Genomic DNA, 24,578 nt, shown 5'->3' with positions numbered 1-24,578 from the left:
TTCATGTTGTGTCTTCTTGTATAGTGGAACTGTTGCCCTTTTTATAGTGCTATATCACTGAAGCATGCCGCCGAAGACACCAAGCAACACACTCCACCTGGTCACATTATACTGACAACGGGCGAACCAGTCGTCCCACTCCCTGTATGCTGAACGCTTAGCAGGAGCAGAAACTACCACTTTTATAGACTTTGGTGTGTCTCGGCCAGGGGACAGAACCCAGATCCTTCCTAACAGGGGCGAACGCTCTACTCAAGGCCAAAAGTGAGGCATTAGGAAAGATAAAGTCAGTTAGGAAGAAGAGAAAATATAAGATCCTAAATTTAGTCGCCTTTTACGATCATGCAATAGGGGCAGCAGGTACAATTCTAAAGCCCTATGTAAATAAAATACAGTCAAACTGTAATTTGAATCGCAACAATTAAGTAACATCCAAAAGGAGGTTCAACACATCCGACTATCTGATCGTCAATTCACGTACAGAACCATTTAAATCGCTTCCTTCCATCGCAGCTGTCACATATCACCGAGCAAGGTTACCTTATATCCTTTCCTGTCGTAGACGCCTGAATTTAATAATGTCGAACGGATTTATAGGAACGTGGATAGGAACAAAAAAATGTGGAGAATCCGAAGGGTTCGATGACTATTGCAAAGAAATGAGTAAGTATTCATCGTATTGGTGATTTATTATTACTTTGTGTTCCACAGACCTGGGGTTAAGCCAGGCTAAATCTGGCATATTTTACTAGTGCAAAAAGGCTAGCAATGGTAGACTGTAAAGCATTGATAATAAAGGTCCATTGCTTTACCTTACAGCATTTATACACAGCCAAATATACTGTTAACAATTCACCCATTGCACAAATTTAGTGTAAAGAAGAAATATGTATGAAAGGGGTGAAAATATAGACCGCCCGTATACTTGTGTGCTACCCTGTATCGCCAGACATATAACGTATTAGATTACAGCACTAAACAAATATATCTTGTAACGAGGTTTTTTACGGTGATGTCGTATCGCCTCTTTAAACAAGATTTCTTGATTACAGAAACGCTCCTTTAAGTCATTTGGTCATTCACGTATTACGCAAGAACTACAGCTGAGTAATTCCGGATTGGTTTGGTTTGTTTTGTCTAACGTCCTATTAACACTCAGGGTCCGTTAAGGACATACCAATTTTAGAGGTGAAGTAGAGCCGGACTACACGTTGAAAAAACAAATGACGAGCCTACGATTAACCTTAATTTTGTTGTTGTTTTACTTAAAATGCAATGTATCATATATTGTACCAACACTATTCGAATTGATATGCCTATAAGATTAGCAAGTCTGGGATTTTGTCGGTTTGTTTATTTGTTTGAATTATTTTAACGTCCTATTACCAGCCAGGGTTATTTAAGGACCCATACATGTATATGCAGTGTGTAGCGTGTGTGAAGTGTGAGGTGCGTGTTTTGGGAGACTGTGGTATGTTCGTGTTGTGTCTTCTTGTATAGTGGAACTGTTGTCCATTTTAGTGTTATATCACTTCAGCATGCCACCGAAGACACCAAGCAACACATCCCACCCGGTCACATTATACTGAAAACGGGCGAACCAGTCACCCCACTCCCTGTTTGCTGAGCGCTAAGCAGGAGCAGAAACTACCACTATTATAGACTTTGGTGTGTCTCAGCCAGGGGACAGAACCCAGAGCCTTCCTCACAGGGGCGAACGCTCAACTCAAGGCACAAAGTGAGGCGATGTCAATGACAAAGTCAGTTAGGAAGAAGAGAAAATACAATATCCTTAATTTAGTCGCCTTTTACGATCATGCAATGGCGTATATCGGATATTGTCTACTCAATCTGATTAAAATACTGATCCTTATAACCACTCCGTTAAATAGAGGATCTGAGAACATCCCATAAAGGATCACGTTCGGATGAACTTTTTACCACGTGTACTACAGATCACATATTTTCTACACATTGCTATGTCAATAAATAATGACATTTCGTCCCAGTATCCATATGCATTCAGCTTTGTTTTGCTTTTTGGGCGAGATGACTACGTACACGAAAATAATTCGGATAGCTTTTTCCCACTATTTCGTCTCCAGTCAAGATTCTTGCAGTGCCAATTTGATTGGCAATTTCAAAAAGGTCATCTGGACGTGACCCCTAATGGGATGTTGTCAGATCCTCTTATCCAACTTAGTGATAATAAGAATCTGTGTTTAAATCAGATTGTTGTCTACTTAGCGTCAAAATGGAAATGAAAATCATTGATATACCTTATTCTACAATTATGACGAAAACTTTATAATATGCAAGTTGTATACCGCGTGGTCGGTGGCCAAGTGGTTCAGATGTCCTGACCTATTACCACAAGCCATCCACCACTGGGTCACGAGTTTGAATCCCATATAGGAGACTGTTACGAGGTACTGACCGTGGTTGGTGTTTTTTCTCCCAGTACACTATTTTGCTTCCACCAACAAACCTGGCACGTCCTTAAAAAAAAAAAAACAATGTGGAGGAAAAGGGGAAAGAATGCCCTGAAGCAGTTAATACAATAACTCGAAGAAAAGTACGAAAATAATACTTCCCCCCCCCTCCTAAAGTCTGCATTTGCTATAAAGATATACAGCGAGATAAACACTACAGTAAATCACGGTTAAAAAACGGACCTCTGGGGACAAACAAAAATTCGTTATAAGAATAGTTCGTTATACAAATGTAACAGAGACATCGTATACTACGTTAGATCTATGGATTCGTTCTAAGCGCGTTCGTTCTAAACGTGTTCACTGTATACACAGGACACATGACTCTGATGGTAACAGGTCAAGGTTAAAGCTTGGAGTACATATGTAGTTAAACAAGTAACTAGAATCTAAAAATATAAACCTAGATCTCATCAGTGAAATGGTACAATTACAATATTTATTACCGTATGTGCTGGCATAGCTACTCCCTATTAACACCAGTAAAGACTGACGATCTTATTGAAGTGAGTGGGTCTCAATTGGCCAATTTCAATACAATTACTGCAATTTTGTATCAAAAAGACCACTTAGATATAAAAACAAAAATGGATTGTTTTACAGGTGTATTTGACTCTGTGTCAGCACTTTAAACGAAATAGTCGATCTACAGTAAACACTTTAACATTACTCTACTTCAACTGATAATTATTTCGATAATACATTTTGCAGAAACAGCAACCGATATAGTAGATGGTTTCAGGGCGGTGACACTTGGACTGACGTATACCCAAATGGATGATGGCCAAATTGAGATATGTGTGTTGAGTGATGGAAATAATGTTAAGACAACGGTCTTCCGGCCAGGGGTAGAATATGACTCTGAAGGGTTTGATGGAAAGATGTATAAGGTGACATATTTACAAAAATAATAATTTCCACGTTGCTATCATATATGCGTACATCATTGATCTTTCTTTCGAGAGAAACATCCAATCACCTACCATTAGATTTCAAGTGATCAATTGTTTGATCAGAAACAAAGAGAAAGAAAGCATATCATTGTGAACTAACAAACTTTATAAAAAAAGATATTACTAAAAATATTACTTATTCGTTCAGCAATTTCACGTTACTCTCCCAATGATTTCTCCATATCGGTGACATTTATTTGATATGTGAATACAATAGACTAACAGTATGTTTAACTGTGCTACCAATATTTTCTTGTTTTGCAAAGGGAAGCTAATGATTAGGGTAAAGACATAATGTAAGTAATCATGTTAAGGTCTGCGTTAAAACCAAAAACTCAGGAAGTGTGATTTCCATCGTTACAGGAAATAACATACACTGGGTTAGATAAATATTATTATGCACCGTACAACTGACATGCAAATATCAAAAATCGATTTTTTTTTAGATACTTACAACAATCGACGGTAACACATCTAAAGAAAACTCGATCCCAGTAGAGAAATTTCACCAGGGAACAACGACAATGCGAACTATAGAAAATGGTACCATGCACGTGGTGAGTAGTTCATCCTCGATGGTTCCGATCACTTCCTATCTCTATACCACTAGACTATCTCATAATAAAACTGGAGGAAATATAACAGAACAAATATTTTAGCCCTTTGATGCACACCTAAAGAGTCGTATAACGGAACACTGTGTTGCTTTAACGTTGGGCGTCGCTCTCTCTGCAGTCTTCAAAGTTTTTGCTGGCCTGTGATTGGTTCAGATTTTTTTCCTCTGAGCTGCCTTCAGTCCAGGGGTGTAGAGATCGTGAGTGATCGGTACCCCTAGAGTATCGAAGATGTGAGTAGTATCATGTGACCAGTTCTTATTCTGTCAATTTTCTATTCTTCTCAGCGTCTTGTTTAACAATGCCTCAATTTTGATCTTGAATAAAGCGTTCACCCACGAGGGGAAGGCTTTGGATCCTTTCTCTCCCCTACTTTCGAGACATACAATAGTCGACAAAAGGGCAGTGAATGTTCTTCCCTAACTTTTGCACAGTGGAAACAAAATAAATGATTTGCCCTTTATCAATTTCATGTTAAGTGTTTTAGCAGCATACATCAGTAAGATGGTACTTTAAACTGAGTAAGAACTTACAATATGGGAAATAGGACATAGAGCCAAATCGTTATCGAAATCGGGTAATTTCTTCTCAACATTTCTCAAGGACCAAATATGTTTCCATTTCTCCCCTGTAGAACACTATAAAACTAATAGAGTAAAAATAAATATATATTGTTTTTATGGTGAATCCTCTTTTTAGTCTTAGGAAGCGTCATTTACATAATAGGTTATGATATATCAAACCATGATTTTTTTTTAAATATTTCACGAGGTTCTAACTTTCACAAATATGGATGTATGCGCGAATTTAGTTAATTAAAATCCCGTGAATAGTGCCAACTATACGGTAATAGTATCTGTGTGTTCTGGATTGTAATGCTAAAATCAGTTACTTTTGTTTCAGGAATCCTCGTCGAATGCCAACCCATCCATTACAATGAAATATACAATGGACAGGAAGTAACACTGTTTATAGCTTAAGAATCGCTATTGTATATGGACGGTTAAAATGATATTAGCAGGGATCAATTTATTCTAAATTATGAACTATCAGTTTCATGATTGTCAATTTAAAAGATATGGAGAAAGTGAGATAAGTCAGGGTCATAATTTGGTTTATTCTCTTAATTATCGTTGTTCAATGAGATATTTTGCAGATGTATAATCTATTTTTTTAGCTCACCTGGCCCGAAGGGCTGGTGAGCTTATGTCATGGCGCGGCGTCCGTCCGTCCGTCCGTCAACAATTCCTTTAAATCGCTACTAGTCATAGAGTTTAGCATGGATTGCAACCAACTTTGGCCTCAAACATCCTTGGGGGAAGGGGAACAGAACTTGTATAAATTTTGGCTCTGACTCCCCGGGGGCAGGAGGGGCGGGGCCCTATAGGGGAAATAGAGGTAAATCCTATAAATAGCTACTTGTCCTAGAGTTCTGCACGGATTGTAACCAAATTTGGCCCCAAACATCCTTGGGGGAAGGGGAACAGCTCTTTAATAAATTTTGGCTCTGACTCCCCGGGGGCAGGAGGGGCGGGGCCCTATAGGGGAAATAGAGGTTAATTCTATCTATAAATTGCTACTTGTCTTAGAGTTCTGCACGGATTGTAACCAAATTTGGCCACAAACATCCTTTGGAAAGGGAACCAGAACTTGTATAAATTTTGGCTCTGACTCCCCGGGGGCAGGAGGGGCGGGGCCCTATAGGGGAAATAGAGGTTAATTCTATCTATAAATTGCTACTTGTCTTAGAGTTCTTCACGGATTGTAACCAAATTTGGCCACAAACATCTTTTGGGGAAGGGGAATAGACCTTGTATAAATTTTGGCTCTGACTCCCCGGGGGAAGGAGGGGCGGGGCCCTATAGGGGAAATAGAGGTAAATTCTATAAATCGCTACTTGTCCTAGAGTTCTGCACGGATTGTAACCTAATTTGGCCACAAACATCCTTGGGGGAAGGGGAACAGAACTTGTATAAATTTTGGCTCTGACTCCCCGGGGGCAGGAGGGGTGTGGCCCAATAGGGGAAATAGAGGTAAATCCTATAAATCGCTACTTGTCCTAGAGGTCTCCACGGATTGTAACCAAATTTGGCCACAAACATCCTTTGGGGAAGGGGAACAGAACTTGTATAAATTTTGGCTCTGACTTCCCGGGGGCAGGAGGGGCGGGGCCCTATAGGGGAAATAGAGGTTAATTCTATCTATAAATTGCTACAATTCCTAGAGTTCTGAACGGATTGTAACCAAATTTGGCCACAAACTTTCTTGGGGGATGGGGACCAAAAGTTGTATAAATTTTGGCTCTGACTCCCTGGGGGCAGGAGGGGCGGGGCCCAATAGGGGAAATAGAGGTAAATCTTAAAAATCGCTACTTGTCCTAGAGTTCTGCACGGATTGTAACCAAATTTGGCCACAAACATCCTTGGGGAAAGGTGAAGAGAACTTGTGTAAATTTTGGCTCTGGCTCCCCGGGGGCAGGAGGGGCGGGGCTCAATAGGGGAAATAGAGGTAAATTCTATAAATTGCTACATGTCCTAGAGTTCTGCATGGATTATAACCAAATTTGGCCACAAACATCCTTAGGAGAAGGGGAACAGAATTTGTATAAATTTTGGGTCTGACCCTCTGGGGCAGAAGGGGCGGGGCTCAATAGGGAAAAGAAATAAATCCTATGAATCGCTAAATTTCCTAGTGTTCTGAATGGATTGTGACCAAATTTGGCCAGAAACAACGTTTGGGGAAGGGGAACAGAACTTGTATAAATTTTGGCTCTGATCCCCCCGGTGGCATCAGGGGCGGGGCCCTATAGGGGAAATAGAGGTAAATCCTATAAATCGCTACATGTCCTAGAGTTCTGCATGGATTAAAACCAAATTTGGCCACAAACATCCTTAGGAGAAGGGGAACAGAACTTGTGTAAATTTTGGCTCTGGCTCCCCGGGGCCCAATAGGGGAAATAGAGGTAAATTCTATAAATTGCTACATGTCCTAGAGTTCTGCATGGATTATAACCAAATTTGACCACAAACATCCTTAGGAGAAGGGGAACAGAATTTGTATAAATTTTGGGTCTGACCCTCTGGGAGCAGAAGGGGCGGGGCTCAATAGGGGAAAAAGATGTAAATTCTATACATCGCTAATTGTGCTAGTGTTCTGTATGGATTGTGACCAAATTTGGCCACAAACTTCCTTGGGGGAAGAGGAACAGAACCTGTATAAATTTTTGCTCTGACCCCAAGGGGGCTGGAGGGGTAGGGTCCAATAGTGGAATTAGAGGTCAATATTCAAATTCCTTCAGAAAAGAAACAATGAACCTGTATTCAGAACATTACTTGGCATTACAAACCAGGTGAGCGATACAGGCCCTCTGGGCCTCTTGTTTATTTCTGGAACTCTTTTGAATTGAGGTCTCACAGCTGATTCTAAATATGAAGTTTTAGCTATATCACTACATACTAATTCACTCCTACATGTTCTTTGCGGCGCCTGGTGCCTTTAGTTTATCAGCAACAGTGAGCGTACAATATATATATAGTCATATTTTTTGTATATATAATTAATATAAAATCCTGACCACGTGGATAATTTGCCATATAATCATAAATTCTGTATGTTGACAAGCATGTGTTTAGGTAACCATAACCCCGACAGAATTAACCATTTAAAAGCAAATAATTTCATACTATATACACTTTTATGGTAGCGAGTGACTGGAAAATTGTGTTGCAGTTTAATTGTTACTAATAACAATTCTATAGGAAACATGATCACAAACGCCAATTTTGTATTGAAATAAAAACAGAATTATTGTTTAAGAAGTATTGCATTATCTGTTGACGATCGATCGGTAACAAACAGTATACCACACATTGACCTGGTCAGGTTGATTATCATTTTACAACTACACCGATATCTTAAATATATGATGTTTGATATTCCACTAGCGGAACAAGTCTTTTGATTGATAGAGATTTCAATTTTTGATCTGAACGACTTTTTTTCTCATTGTCATGTCACAAATTGTCAACGTCATCAAAAATCGAATGACGACATGTTGCTGTACTCCGATCGCTCGCATACTTGTATGTAAAGGTGTCGAAATAGTTTTTCCCATTCATTGCATACCTATCAAATATATCATTTGTTCAGTGGTATATCTTGCCCAACGATGATCCTGGGGGGATTTCGGTAGAAGTAACGCACCTAGGACGGACTTTAAACCAATGTTTATGTATTATTTTTACGGGCTCTTGATAAAATGAAATAAGTTAAACTTTGGTTTGGTTTTATTAGGTTAACGTCATATTAACAGTCAGTGTCATTTAAGGACGTGCCAGAGATGTTGGTGGAGGAAAGCCGGAGAACTCGGAGAAAAGCTACCAACCAGTGGTCATACCACAACCGCGGCCCCGCGTTGAAACGTACGAGTCTATTCATTTAAAAAGTGGTTATTTCCCAAATTAATATGCAACGTCAATATATTTATGGTGACGTCAAGATAACGCCATTCTTAGAAGAAAAAGAATGGACCAATGAGAAAGTATGATTTAGTATAAAAACAGAAGTAATATTCGACCCCATCAAACAGAGATATCTGCTTTTCCGGTGAGGGAAATATTTCTCTGTCTTACTAACAGCAAGCCAGCCTTCACGCGTAGAACATATTCACGTGAAAAACCGGAAGTTACACTACTGTAGAAAACGTCATATCCAAATACCAATTATCATGTGAAGTCAAATAGGACAATCAATATTTCATTCGAACTCGAGCTCGTGCTTCAAGCGCGTGGTGAACTTAGACCTAATGATTATTGCAATTGAGAGAGTAGGACAGGGAAATATCTCGGTAAACCTCGGGTGAGACAGTCGTGTAACTTCTCCTCGGGGTCCTTCCCTCAATGTAGGTAAATATCATATAAATTATTACACATTGTCATATAACGTCTTTAAAAAATGTAAAAAAGAAACTTAAGTTTTTGACAAAAACATATGTACTGCTAAGACGCTTATTAATTTGATACGCCGCACTTGAAAGTTATATGTACCATAACTTAACGATCATTCTGGCATGTTTTTCTTCTTTAATAATCTATTGAAAAAACATCAGGGTTGATGAACTACGTTATGAAAATGATTGTTTTTATGCCTTATGCATGTTCAGATGGAAACATACCTGCAGAAATCAATAAACAATTACTAATAACACTTTAAAAATGTTAAATGATAGTATAGACCACATATTGGCTTCATCCACAATAAGTCATTATTCTTACAAAGCGTTATGAAAGTCATTGCACTAAACTACATTCGATATGCTATTAAAGAATCTTCTAGTAGACTATATCATTGTGGTTTCTGGTTTAGCCTTAGGATACGCTATTAAATAATAGATATGAAAAAATGACAACATTTGTTCATAGATGAAAATAAGATGATCTATATTTATGCACAGAAAAGCATAGGAGTGCATACACAGCAATGCTCATTCCCAACAGGCGGTGACATTTCATGTCGAGAGCCTCGAGCTGTATATACACGCTAGCTGTGATTATCATTTAATGACTATACAAACTAAATAAACTGTTTTACATTTTCCAAAACCGACCAACACGGCTTTAAGATTATTTTCCCTTTTCGTGATATTTTCGAAATCAAAGCCGAGGCTCTAAAACCATCTTCACCTTAAGGGAATGGTGCGCCATATTAGACAATTTTTCATTCCCAGTGTGATGCCCAACTGGTCTACCTAACACATATAGCTGTAATACAGGTACAATGGTGTCGTGTTTTTACGAGAGCACAGTAGACTGGTACGTATATTCGTTCTACCTAACATAGTATACAGTGTGTTATTTGATTAAGAAATACAATTAATACCTAGATCTGTATGAGGGATAAGTGATCAATTTTAGCTCCTGTGTATAACTTCAGTTCATTTTGGTGTAATCATTTATAGTTTCAGAATACACAAATAGCGTGTCAGTGTTTTAAATAGGCAAATCAGCTTAGCCCAGGTACAAGTGCATGTGTAAGTTTACATTTAAATATACAACTAATTAATCTCCCTACCGTATAAACTTAGTGATATTGGGAATATCGACATTTTTTCACGTCGTAAGGTATTTGTTTGACTTGTACAATAATGGCAGATAAATTTATTGGAAATTGGATATGCGAAATACCATATGGAGACCTAGAGGGATTTGAAGCTTTTAATGCAGCGCTAGGTAGGTTTTCAGTACTATGCTATTCTAATTAACTTTAAATAATTGACATTACTTTGGTTTTAATCAACGTTGTCTACTAAAGACTGTGGCCGTTTTATGGTAACGGTTTGCGCATATGATAGCTTTAATTTTGTTTTCGTTGGAAACAATAGAACGATTAATTATCGTGTGTGCATATTAATGTTTTGCTGCACACATCCAAATTAGAATGGAAAAAAAGTATTACCAATAAAAACAATAGTCAGAAATTGCTAGATTTTATTTTTTGATATTTATACATTAGTACATTTCCTTTAATACTTACAGTAGGAATGTATTGTATTGAGTGTCACAATACAATATTAGAGGTTATTTCTGATACATACCTAACTCTGAATGATATATGAACACAATATGTATGAATGAAAATGGTCAGTAAATGTATTAACAATCAAATTGTTTTTTTAATTTATTTTACTATCCAGCTCATAGGTTCGTAAGTATTGTTTATGATCATTGGTATTTAATAATTCACTACCTGATGTAGGTACAGACCCAGCTTTGATAGAGAAATATAAAGGGGCGAAGGCTTCCTACCAGTACTCTAGAGATGGCGATACGTGGACCAGTGTAGTCACGATGAATGGAAGCGCTATGAAATCGTATTCGTTTAAATTCAACACAGAACAAGAAAGCGACGGCATGGATGGCAAAACATACAAGGTATTTATAAAAGTTGAAAGTGAAAGTGAAAATGAAGATCATTCGGTTATAAAATTTGGCAAAAGCACATAACGGAAAATTGAAATCAAACATGCACACCTACTGTACACTGTTTACACAAACAAACAGTCCATTAATGTTCATTATGTGACAACGTTTAGGCTCTAACCTAGAGAATCAATCAGACTTACTAAAATGCTACAATAACTGCATAATTATGTATAATTTCTATTATTATGTAGAGTTTTTATAAAATGGAAGGAGACGTCTGGGTTGAAACGTCCGTACCAAAAGATGGTAGCAATAAGGGTATAACTGCGAAGAGGACTATCAACGGGGATGTACTTACCAGTGTGAGTAAGGAAGTTGACCGTAATACTAAGGTCTAACCACCTTTAGATATAACGCTTGCACTGTGTGGTTTGTGAGTGAGGAAGTCATGCTATGTATTTTACACGTAATATTTTATCGGATTTCATAGTATAATTTTTTTCGAGACAGAAAAGGATATTGGTTGAAAAAGTGTATTTCATTTTCTCTATATCATGTGTAAAGCATTACTAAAAAAGCATGAAATATTTGATGTAGTTTATACATGAACTTTTCTTTTTTTCCAGGTAACAACTGTTAACGGTTCTAACCCTCCGATCTCAATAACAATCCCACGGAAACGACAGTAGGACAATACGATTGAATGCCTGATTCTTAGTGTCGGAATGTTTAAAATTAAATGCAGAAACTTTAAACTTAAACAATATCAAAGAAAGGAGATTAAAACGTTTGCCTAAAATACAGAGTGTTTCAGAAAATACGTCCCGAACGTTTTGCTTAATGTAATTCAAACCCAAACAGGTCCAGCTATTAGTTGTAGGCGATACAAACATGGATGTTTAGATGCAGTTTAACACATTCAGTTCATATGCTACACATAACCAGCTTTTGTAATGTGAAGTTTTCGGAAATGACAGTTTTATGAGTAACGTCATATGGACATTAGTCAATTATTTGCAGGAATGTCTGTTATATTGAGAATTATCATTGTAAAAACAAATCAAACTGTAAATTTGATGTAGGAAAAACAATTTTCTCGTTTCTGTATAATATTTAGATACATTTACCTATTCAAAATGAACCTCTGATGCACTTTTCATCGTTGAAATAAAGATTTTATAACACTAATCTTTACGATCGAATGTAACTTTAAGTTGGTAAAACTAAATCACTAGCTCAGCTAGGGGTATTATCCGAGACCTCTGCCGTATTAGGCAAAGATAAATACTCCCATGCCATGAAGCTGGAGTTGAAAATAATTATCGATAAGAGCCCATGAGTATGTTAAATTGTAATTCCTACGGTATGGCGGCAAATATTTGACAGGGTGCTATAACAACCGTCCAATTGTGTTGTGAATGTAAATAATAATGCTAGAACGAATTAAAACTCGTACATGTATATACATTGTACTATCCTATACTCAAACTATAGAAGTATGAAATTTAAATGACACTTGTACCTATAAATGAAAGAGCACAAAGAGTTAGCCAAGCTTCTTAACTGGAATATATATACACCGCACTACTCTTGCAGCCTGGGCAAATGTTGGGTCACCAAAAGCTGTCACACTACTGCTTAATCTTGGAAGTATATGAAGTATTTTACCTTGGTTGCGTTCGTGAGCTGTGATTGGAAAAAAAGGTTAATAGTCATACTACTTAAACAATATTAGCTCAACAGAATGTTGGTGACGATGATAATCACACCTGTCAGGTAACGAGTTGTCTTTGATGGATAACATAATATATATAGCATTGACATTATATCAATATTAGCTTAACCAAAGCTAATATCGGTTGAATAATAATAATAATAATTTCAGACGGCATCAGAATTCAAATAAAATTATCTTTTTTCAACACAAGTATTTATTCTCAATTATCCGTTCAACTGAAACTTGCCTGAAATGATCATGACATGGTCCCGTCCAAGTGTTCAGAAATCCCAGATGGCTGCTATAGCCGCCATCTTAAAAACGCATTTTGAACTTTTCAAGAATGCAACCTCTATTTTAAAACTATATGAGAACAAGTATATTTTATGTTCGGAAGCGCTATTTTTCACTGTTTCCAATTACTTTTTTTCAATTTCTATATCTAGGTATGATATTACTCATTTTGTAAAGATATTTGCATTTTATCCTTGTCAAGTGTATAGTTGACAATGCCTCAAACAGATTGGACATTATATCATAGAACAACATATATAACATTATCTGAAGTACATATCTCCAAAACAACCACAGATGTCTATCAAAGGTTATTTGTCACATTTTAACCATTTTAATCAGAAGTGCGGGGCCATTGGCCCAACGACAGTGCACACAGGCAAGTATTTGCTTCTACTCAATTCAATTTCACAGCATCGCAGTGATTATGAAAGTGTTATACAGTATACCAGTAATTTACCTGATTTCGAGTATATCAGTTCATGTTTTGTCCGCGATGTCGTCGACTTTAGGAAATATCTGACTAAATCTTCGTATTCACATGATTTTGTAAATTAAAACGGTGCGTGTATCAATTATACACAGATGTATGGTTATTGTGCAAATCGGTCGTCAGATGCACAAATATAGAAATATATAAATATATATTGTGAGAATGGTTTGATGTCAGATATGTCGTTTACATTTTTAACGGTAAAATTTGAAAACACTGATAAAAACCATAGCGAAAGATTTTATATGTTGTACAGAATGATGCTTAAGGTTTTAAATAACCGATCAAGTGATTCGATGCCAAATACTTAGTTTGCATAATAAGCCCCTCCCATCGTAAGATACCTTATGTACCCAGATGATGTCATTGCCTACCTACGTGTCAGCGCATGACTCTCATTTGGTATTTACCAAGACTCTTCACAGTATTTACGATATATCCATGCTCTAGACCTAGCGAGCAAACACTTCAACAGCTATGGACAAGTTTCATAGTTAGACTAGATTTATCGAGGTGTCCGCAGACTACCAAGTATTGAACTAAATACATACCTAATGATTATGTAACACAACACAGATTGACTTACGTTATAGATTTTTTCTTTGCATTTTGTTGTCAGTTTTTGTCCACCTTTATGCGGGAAAGATTTGAGTTATGTTCTCTATCTTGAAATCACCCCATAATTGTCATTTTATATGGTTGTGTAGCTCGAGAACAGACGAAGTGTCCTTTTGTTGATCTTTGATAATATACTCACTAGCATCCACAAATGTCAAGTATGTTGATAAATTGTGATTCGTTTTATAAAACTCTTGTTAACACCAAACAAATAAGTTTGCTAAATAATCTTTTATTAACTAGACATAAATTAAAATCCCGTTCCTAAAATAATGCAATGATACCCTCTGTCGATTATAAGATTATTTCCTGTGAGGGTGTGAAAGATTCTAATGTAGATAATCCGAGAGGTGGGATGTCCCTATCATTCTTGACCACCATATGAAAGAGTATTTTTCCTCGTGCCACATAATTGATCAGAACGTATTTGATGACGATATCACGTTTTCTTCGTTTGGGTTTGGTTTTGAAGGACACTATTGATAATGACGTAGTAATGCATAAAACGCCATATAACCACTGGCGTCAAAATAAGGTAACGTTACCCAGGCGATTGTGCAATAAACATTATCTTGAACAGGCCCTAGGTCAGGCTATTCTGACGCAAGATGACAGAGGAAAAACATAATAATATATTTCTTTTTAACAGGGAAAAAATCTCACAATGTCGCCTACATTTTGAAAGCCTTTATGAAGCTTACAATATTGACTACTTGGTAGTTTTTACCATTAGTTGTTTATGAAGGATTTTTACCTACTACAAACAGTTTATAAAAATACTACCATACTAGCTGGCAATTTTAAATGACAGCTCGCTTTAAGCTGCTATTCGAAAATGTAAATATTTACTCAAACGTATTGATATTCATTATCATTCACGGACACAATATGTAGTTAAAACTCGTCTCTATGACTAAAAAGTTTCATTTAGAGTTACAGTAATTGTGTATTTATCAAAGGATCCTTTGAACGCCAAACATGCTTATTGAGAGGTCTAGGATAGGAATACATACGAAAATTTGCTATTGTCAGAGCTAGCATTGATAAAGCGACAATCGTATCACAGTTAAATAATTTGTTGACTGATTTGGTAGTTTTGGTTCGTTTCGATTTACGTCCTGTTACATGTAACAGCCAGGGTCATTTAAGGACGTGTCAGGTTTGATGTTGGAGGAGGACTAATGTAAAACCACCAACCAGCGGTCAGTACCTGGCAGCTGACCCACATGGAATTCGAACTCGCGACCCAGAGTAGTAATGTGTCGAAATGTCTTAAACCATGGGATCCAGATTTGGCGGATAGCCCTGTTAACAGTTAATAATTGTTTAAAGACGACCTCTCATGTATAACATCCGATCAACAGCTAAGGCCACGTAAGGACGTCCTAGCCTGTATGATCTCATAATCTCATGATTATGATGAGAATAGATAACCAAAAATAACCATGATGTCAATATAGCGTTCGTGTGGTACTACAGCAACATAAAACCGTGGCAGGCTATTTAGAGACACATACATACAGCAGAGAGGTACCTGAACACACGATGGAGGCTTTCGAGGGACTTTGGGAGGACGATTGTATAGCAGGGTACTCGATACTCTACGTTACGCTTGTATTGAAGCGTAACGTAGAGTATCGTAGTGGGAGCGGAATTACAAGTCTAATTTTAATTAGATTGGGGATTGTGAAGGCTTCGCAGAATTTGTTAAAGGACTGGGTACGTTTATGTACTTATGTTCACAATATTGCAAAATATTAAAATAATAAAATATTTTTGTCTTGAATTGTTTGTTTGTTTGTTTGATTAATTAACGTCCTGTTAACAGCTATGGTCATGTAAGGACGGCCTCCCATGTATGCGATGTGTTGCGTGTATGTTGTGCGAGGTGCGTGTTTCGGGAGACTGCGGTATATTCATGTTGTGTCTTCTTGTATAGTGGAACTTTTGCCCTTTTTAAAGTGCTATATCACTGGAGCATGCCGCCGAAGACACCAAGCCAACACACCCCCACCCGGTCACATTATACTGACAACGGGCGAACCAGTCGTCCAACTCCCTTTTTGCTGAGCGCTAAGCAGGAGCAGAAACTACCACTTTTACAGACTTTGGTGTGTCTCGGCCAGGGGACAGAACCCAGAGCCTTCCTCACAGGGGCGAACGCTCAACTCAAGGCCAAAAGTGAGGCGGTGCCAAGGGAGGCATTAGGAAGGATAAAGTCAGTTAGGAAGAATAGAAAAGATAAGATCCTTAATTTAGTCGCCTTTTACGATCATGCAATAGGGGCAGCAGGTACAATTCTAACGCCCTACCTGCAGGGCCATTTTGTCTTGAAACAACGATACTTTGCAATAATAAAATGTGTATTGCTCATCATTAAAATTATCTTTTTATAGTTCATACAATGTCAGATAATCAATTCAAAACCGAACGATTAGTACTCCGATTATACTGTATTTATATCAAACACACCAAGTTACAAATCAATGACGAATATGTAAGATTGATATTAAAGTGCGTGTTAACGTGGAAGAGCGTCGGTTGGTACTACAGGAAATGACAACGGAAAATATTGATTACAAACAATGATGATATTTATTTACAATGAATGATTAGTATTGGAAATAGCATATATTCACAAAACAACTATTCACTCTCACTAACTCTCTCATTCTCATACTAATTACCCTAAAATGTCAGTGTAGCTTCAGGCAAATAACAAATAAAGAAACCAATGGGAAACCAGAGTTCTTGTACAACATCCGCACTCCACAGAGTCAGCTCAATCCAGAGCCACAGCCCAATTTATGTCGCTCTAATGGTAGATCAATCCAGAAATCCAGAGCCAAAATCGTTCACGCAGGCAAGAACCTGTCTAAAGATACCACACATAATGGCTTCAAAGGTGCCCAATATCGACAGCACTGCCAATGTATTCCCGTAGGAAAAGGGTTGATGCAATCTACAGCCGCCAACCTGTTGCTGAACAAACCCCAAGAACTATCGCTGACCTAACCCTGTCGGATGAGGGTGGGTGTAGTATCCGGGTCGGTCCTGATGCTAATAATGTAGATGGGTGTCCTTATACTGGTCCTGGCTGAATCATGATCCCTGGGCTTTAAATCCCGTCATGCGAAGCACAGTCTGTAATCTTTGCCTGAATCACACGGCGTAATATGTCGGCAAATCCATACCGGGTACACGACAACAAAGAAACATGTCTACCGCCGTTCACAGCTGTGACGCGTTTCCGCCCAGCAATACCTGACCGTTAAAGATACTTACGTCGGTAAGACAAAATAATTTCAAAACATACATTACAAACTCCAGCGTATACATGCTTGCGTGACAGTGCGACAATGCTTAAATGCTGGACAGAACGAAATGACTAATTTGCATATCCGTAGTATGTTTTTTTATATTCTGCAATATTCACAGCAGACATATTTAGACTCTAACTTGAAGCTAGTTTGTAGTAGTAATACATACTAGCCATCAACCAGCCGCTTGATTTGCTAAGGCCGCTGTGGCTGACTAGATAAGATGTCACCTCTGGGTTCCCATATCGAATCCCATTTATTATTAGGGTGAAGACCTTATCAATAATCAGAGTCATTTAAGAACGGCCTCCCATGAATGCAGTGTGTGGATGTATGTATGTTTCGGGAGACTGTGGTATATAAGACAACACGAAAAGTAAGAGAAAGTAAAAATACCGCTAAATAATCTGCAACTTATAATGTTGTATATCAGCAGTGTTTACTTTTAGAACATGCACAAAGAACAGAGAACAACATTGATATTGTTGATAAAGGAATGTGGTTTACAATTGGTTATAAGTGGTTTACAATTAAACTACTAACGATAACTAATGAGATTAAAACAAAATTACATGCACCAAACATTAATATTGTTTTTAGCTCACCTGAGGGGCGGAGTCAAATGGGTCAATTTGGCTATTTCCATACAACGACTTCTTCTCTGAAACTAAGCAAGAGATACCACTCATAATGCAATGGTAGTATCGTTATAGGGTGGGGATTCAAAATTGTACAAATGATGGGGCTGACCTCCCGGGGGCCTGAGGGGCGGGGTCAGAAGGGGTCAATTTGGCTTTTTCCATATAAATGACTTCTTCTCTGCAACTAAGCGTGGTATAGCACCCATAATGCAATGGTAGCATCCTTATAGGGTGGGGATTCCAAATTGTGCAAATGATGGGGCTGACCCCCCGGGGGCCTGAGGGGCGGGGTCAAAAGGGGCCAATTTGGCTATTTCCATATAAACGACTTCTTCTCTGAAACTAAGCATGGTATAGCACCCATAATACAATGGTAGCATCCTTATTGTGTGGGGATTCAAAATTGTGCAAATGATAGGGCTGACCCCCCGGGGGCCTGAGGGGCGGGGTCAAAAGGGGTCAATTTGGCTATTTCCACATAAATGACTTCTTCTCTGCAACTAAGCATGGTATAGCACCCATAATGCAATGATAGCATCCTTATAGGGTGGGGATTCCAAATAGTGCAAATGATAGGGCTGACCCCCGGGGGCCTGAGGGGCGGGGTCAAAAGTGGTCAATTTCCATTTCCATATAAATGACTTCTTCTCTGCAACTAAGCATGGTATAGCACCCATAATGCAATGGTAGCATCCTTATAGGGTTTGGATTCAAAATTGTGCAAATGATGGGGCTGACCCCCCGGGGGCCTGAAGGGTGGGGTCAAAAGGGGTTAATTTAGCTATTTCCATATAAACAACTTCTTCTCTGCAACTAAGAATGGAAGAGCACTTATATTGCAATGGTAGCATCCTTATAGGGTTGGGATTTGAAATTGTACAAATGATGGGGCTGACCCCCGGGGCCTTAGAAGGCAATAGATGCGAGGTCAAAAAGGTCAGTTAGGCTACTACTTTCATATAAATTACTTTGTCTCTGAACCTATGTATTGGATAGCATATTTGTATGGTATCAATAGCTTCATTGTATGGTTGTGATTCAAAATTAAATTTTGGGAGTCGATTTTGCTTATTTTTCTAATTGTCAGAGTCTTGTGATAATTACTAACAAAAAACCAGGTGAGCGATACAGGCCCTCTGGGCCTCTTGTTGAAATATTAAAATTGATATTTTCGAGAGCGCAGCTAATTCAATGGTAGATATGTCTCGGTAACGTTAATCTATATTAATCATCCATATATGTAGAGCTTGAAAATTTCTCGTAAACAGTAAACGGAAATCGCAACAAGATCAAGCAATGCGCAAGACAGTGTTTGACGTCATTTTAATTCTATTGGTTCTGTCACGACGTCACAATGATTTTTTAGACAATCAAAATATCTTCAGGTCATATCACACTATTGACATATGCAAAATATATGATATACACGGGCAAAATCTCTTGGTATCCGGCGGATTATGTACACTGTCGCGTACATACTTTGAAAAAAAAATTAAAATTAAAACATCAGTGAAATATAAACCTTTTGATTTTATTCTTAACTGAATCTAACATTCACAATTTTTTCCTGAATTTTAACTTTAAAGCTGTTTTACGTGACCTTTTGCTACTTTTGCATAAAGTGGAAGTAGAAATGTTAAATATCTTTTTTCTTGTTATACACTATATGCCAATAATACAACACGGCTGTGATTCGTAAAATTGTTTCTAACAGTACAGTATATATAAATGCTTATATCATATGAGATTTATATTTGATTTCAAGGCAAGCAAAAATAAAAAAAAATCGAAACGAGTTTCAAAACATGAAATGATTACAAACATCAGATACATTTTTATTAAATAACTACAACAACCTACATTGCGAAGAAGCTCACGTCAAAACATACCGCGAAAATGTAGCGGGGCAGCCATTTTGTCCCGCCATCTCTGAAATTCTGACATCACGACATTTTTCTTGACGTCATTTTAATTCTATTGGTTCTGTCACGACGTCACAATGAATTTTTAGCTAATGAAAATATCTTCAGGTCATATTACACTCTTGACATATGCAAAATATTACACGGGCTAAATCTCTGGGTATCCGGTGGATTTTGTGATAAATGATCAATGTGTTCTTTCAGTATTAACACCAGAAGAAATCAAAGAGTATAAAAATCATATTGGAAAACAGGAGGTGACAGTGAATGGTGAAAACTTTACCTACCAATCTGACTTTGCTAGGCACAAAGCTATAAACCACTTTAAGCTCGGTATTAAAAACCCAACTGACCAGGACATTGAAGGCTATGAATTTCAGGTGAGGCCATTTAAGTATTGAAACAAGATTTCTGTAGGAAATCACAACTTGACATTCCAGGCAAATATGATTTAAACACTGGAACCAACCAAAAGTAGCATAGACTAAAGGGCAGTGAAATAATGCTCAGATAGCAGAATGTTAATTCCATACAAATGCTTACTACGTATACCTTACTATTTCACAAACCGCCGTCAATTTTGAGACTTTCAAGTATAGTTAACCCATCAGAAACTGGTAGTTTTGAAGATATGTACTGAATACACCCGATTCGCTCTATTCTATTTCCACCCTATTGTTCAAAACATATTTTATTTGTCTGAATATTATACAATTATGGATTTTTGTGCTGATGCATATGTTGTGATATGAACTGGCAAAAATTATTGTAATCGACACGGTTCATGGGTCATCATATCTACCATCAGAAAAGTCTATAACTGTTATACGATATGGTCAGAGAAGTAAATTAAAACAAAACTAGATATTCTTTATTTATTCAACTTTTAAAAAACCAGCTGTTAAAATATGCATTATTAGTAGGTATTGCGTTCTCTATATCCTTGTCGTCATATAGGTTCCTACTTTTTGAAAAAAGGACACTCGTTTGACAAATACAAGGACCCATCATGATCAAATGCTAAATAATAAACGTTGTGTGCTTATATTACAATAGCCTTCATATATTTTCAGTCTACCCCGACGCTAATCAATGAAAGAAAAATGAAGGAGGGTTTTGAAACACAAAGGCCGAATGGATTAGTCACCACTGAACTGATAAGGATAATCGTTGGAAATGGAGACAAGCAGCTAATTGTAAATATATTTAACATAAGGTTTGTTTGATTAATTAACGTCCTATTAACAGCTATGGTCATGCAAGGACGGCCTCCCATGTATGTGGTGTGTTGTGTGTATGTTGTGCGAGGTGCGTGTCTTGGGAGACTGTGGTATATTCATGTTGTGTCTTCTTGTATAGTGGAACTATTGCCCTTTTTATAGTGCTATATCACTGAAGCATGCCGCCGAAGACACCAAGCAACACACCTCACCGGTCACATTATACTGACAACGGGTGAACCAGTCGTCCCACTCCCGTTATGCTGAGCGCTAAGCAGGAGTAGAAACTACCACTTTTATAGACTTTGGTGTGTCTCGGCCAGGGGACAGAACCCAGAGCCTTTCTCACAGGGGCGAACGCTCAACTCAAGGCCAAAAGTGAGGCGGTGCCAAGGGAGGCATTAGGAAAGATAAAGTCATTAAGGAAGAAGAGAAAAGATAAGATCCTAAATTAAGTCGCCTTTTACGATCATGCAATAGGGGCAGCAGGTACAATTCTAACGCCCTACCTGCAGGGCCATAAGGATGAGTACAATGCTTTATTATGGTCATTGGCCGGATGATGCCACATTTTATAAATATTTGTAGGGATTCCTTTCAAGCATTTTAATTGATGTCACTATTTTTTTTTAAATTTTATCGGGGTATGAAGAAATTGTGTTTGCAATCTGTTTGGATTCGAATAGCAAACAAAATTTACTTCATAACCCGGTGGAATTAAAAAAAAAAAACAGTGGCATCAATGCCAATAATTAATATCTTGAAGAAATAAATACATTTAAACATATGATTTCAATGAGGTATGAAGAAAAAGAATTAACCGATTACAAAATCAGATTTAGCATGGAAACAACGAAAACGGTATTACATGTATTTTATACGTTTTATCTTATACAGTCCATTAAGCATATAGAGACAGGGGCCAAAATGAAAGTATGCATGCACAAAGTACAGAGGAAAGCCTAAGACAAGAGATGAAGACTGACTTTATCAGACACATTTGTTGATTATCCATCAGAAGAAGGCATTGCTTAGTCTTCCTGGTTTCCACATACAAGCTAAATTCAATGTATGGCACATATTAATATTTTTATAGAATCGTTGTATAAAGTAAAACATCGGTACAGATTGGGATGGTATTTTATTGTTATACTCAAATATGGTAATAAATACGTTCACAGAACCTATTTCTAATGAATTTATTTATTTTATTTATTGTGCGGCTGTTTATAGGTTTCAGATAGAATAGACGTAAATTGTTACGAGTGTTGACTGGGTAGAACATAGGCGACTTGGTAGCATAATCCGTAGAGCATCTGGTTAGTATTCGGAGGTCTCGGGTGCGAACTCTGGTCTTGTGAGGAGCATATCGAATCGGATGATTTGTAACGTTGTTGACAATCCACGTAATAAATTTAACCTTGTGATCTCATTAAGATACCCTAATGCACCTTAACATGATACCAGACTTACATATCGATACATTACATTTAAAGCAGAAGTGATAAACAAATTAATCAATTGACTTGCGATGTTTTACAACCCCTCGCATGTGTTAAAACGGGTTTGTAGATACATCTACTTGTCTCACAAATATCTCGTTAGATTTTCATCTTTGTATCTCAGAGAATTTAAGTATATATATTAAGAAAAGCAACGGTAAAATAAAACTTGTGCCGTTGTAAACATATACAAAAGCATACTTTAGTCTCTGAAATAATTTGGGAAGACATAGTATAGGTGCTTGAGATTTTCTAGTTGATAAATTCTCATGAAATCGACACTTGAAAGACAGAACCTGGTCAGGCTGTAAAAAACTTAATTGAGATTGACACAGCTCAAATTGCAGTGCCTGAAGAACCTCTGCTTTTAATCTCCTGCTTCGGCTCGCCATTCGACCATTGTGGTATGTCTCTACTATTTGTATTTATATATTGCATTGCAACGGATACCAAGCGGTTCCATCTTTCTGTTATATAGTCGAGTGTGTTTTGAAGGAAGTTAATGCATTTATTATAAATGTTAGTGAGTTGCTCGTATTGGCGGTGTGGAAAAAGATATACTGTTAAGGTTGTACTCATCAGTGAATTCTCCTATCTATCGGGAATGTAACCAAATATACATTGGCTATTGAATTAAAACCCGCGTTGTTAACACCTTCAACCTGTAACCCCCTGCTCGATTCGTTCTGAAAAACGGCTACCGGCGTAAGCCGGTCACGTGACCGGGCGATCTGGCAAAACAAGCATAACCGGCGTATTCCATTATTGCGGACATTTCTTCAGAGCTTTAGTAACGTTTTGATTTTTGAAAATTTATTGTGTTGAAGTTTCTTATGAAATAGAAAACATATATGGTGGCCTATTTCGGCCATGGCGCATTATCGCTCCTAACAAAATCGCTCCCCGCGTTCCTGTTGTAATGCACATTTGATGTAATGCATGGTGCATTGCAATTTGTATTGTAGGATTATATAATATAATATGAGATAATTTTCTAGCATTATAGCTTGGAATTTAATTACACATCACAAGACAATACGCGAAGTAAAATTGAGATAATGCGCGGATTGACACTGCAACAAAAATATACTGTCGGTGCGACAAATTTTATTTTCTCGCTTATGCGACAGAGCGATATGTTTGTTTTATCGCACAGTCACGTGAGATCGGCAGGGTATTTTTGTGCTCCAAGCACTGTCGCTCCTAGCTACTGTTGTAGCGGAAAAGATATCACCTTCTGACTGACTTTTTTTTTAAAGTCAGTCAGAAGGTGATATTTTTTCCGCTACAACAGTAGCTATGTCGCTCCATGCATTGTTGCAATGTGCCACACGCCAATTATCATTTGTTCTAACTAAAATTAAAGAGATCGCTGAAGCACTGATTAGTAAAACATGAGTTATATTAATAAATATATACCCTGAATTGATACCCTGGTATGGTAATGTTGTAAGTTTATGTAAACTATTATATTAATTTATATCTTACAACATGCCACCAGTAGAATTCTTCTTCTCATGTCTTGACCTACAAATGTAGGAATTAACAGAATGCCCTGACAATCATATTCACTTTTTAGCATTATTTCTGAATTATGTATTTACGATGTACATGTAGGTATGATACTGTATAAATAAATCTATTTTCTTATGTTTCACTCTGAATTACATGTCATTGTGCTTGACGAAAACGATTCATTAAAACTTTAAATGTGTTGCTTTCGAAAGTGTAAAATCTTGAAATAAACCTTAAAATATATTTTTATTGTTATTGATAAACAGTCCTAAAGAAGTCAATAAAATTTCATATACTTGGAATAAAACATTCAATTTTTATATACATGACTTAAACAAATTTTATTGTAATCAGACT

General features: G+C 37.4%; 2 protein-coding genes and 1 long non-coding RNA gene across 4 annotated transcripts; all 3 read left to right on the top strand.

Moving 5' to 3' along the window:
• Positions 1–445: 445 nt before the first annotated feature.
• Positions 446–9,324, top strand: LOC138329452 (fatty acid-binding protein, heart-like). Its single transcript, XM_069276467.1, has 4 exons — positions 446–663; positions 3,204–3,382; positions 3,892–4,002; positions 4,963–9,324. The coding sequence occupies exons 1-4, from the start codon at positions 579–581 to the stop codon at positions 5,020–5,022; spliced, it is 435 nt and encodes a 144-aa protein (XP_069132568.1). The 5' UTR covers positions 446–578; the 3' UTR covers positions 5,023–9,324.
• A 607-nt stretch (positions 9,325–9,931) lies between these two features.
• LOC138329453 (fatty acid-binding protein, liver-like) lies at positions 9,932–12,896 on the top strand. Of its 2 annotated transcripts, none has more exons than XM_069276469.1 (4): positions 9,932–10,087; positions 10,813–10,988; positions 11,231–11,341; positions 11,606–12,896. In XM_069276469.1, exons 1-4 carry the CDS (start codon positions 10,084–10,086, stop codon positions 11,666–11,668), a joined length of 354 nt encoding a protein of 117 aa, XP_069132570.1. In that variant the 5' UTR covers positions 9,932–10,083; the 3' UTR covers positions 11,669–12,896. The 2 variants fall into 2 exon arrangements, with proteins under 2 accessions (XP_069132570.1, XP_069132569.1); XM_069276468.1 differs by lacking the exon at positions 9,932–10,087 and adding an exon at positions 10,094–10,286.
• Positions 12,897–20,184: 7,288 nt separating this feature from the next.
• LOC138328793 (uncharacterized) lies at positions 20,185–22,551 on the top strand. Its single transcript, XR_011209357.1, has 3 exons — positions 20,185–20,364; positions 21,058–21,180; positions 22,102–22,551. It is a non-coding gene; the product is annotated as an uncharacterized lncRNA (long non-coding RNA).
• Positions 22,552–24,578: the final 2,027 nt, after the last annotated feature.

Source organism: Argopecten irradians, chromosome 8 (assembly GCF_041381155.1).
Source record: "Argopecten irradians isolate NY chromosome 8, Ai_NY, whole genome shotgun sequence".
Lineage (NCBI taxonomy): Eukaryota > Metazoa > Mollusca > Bivalvia > Pectinida > Pectinidae > Argopecten > Argopecten irradians.
The sequence above is the reverse complement of the archived record's forward strand: the minus strand, read 5'-3'. Positions and strand labels throughout refer to the sequence as shown.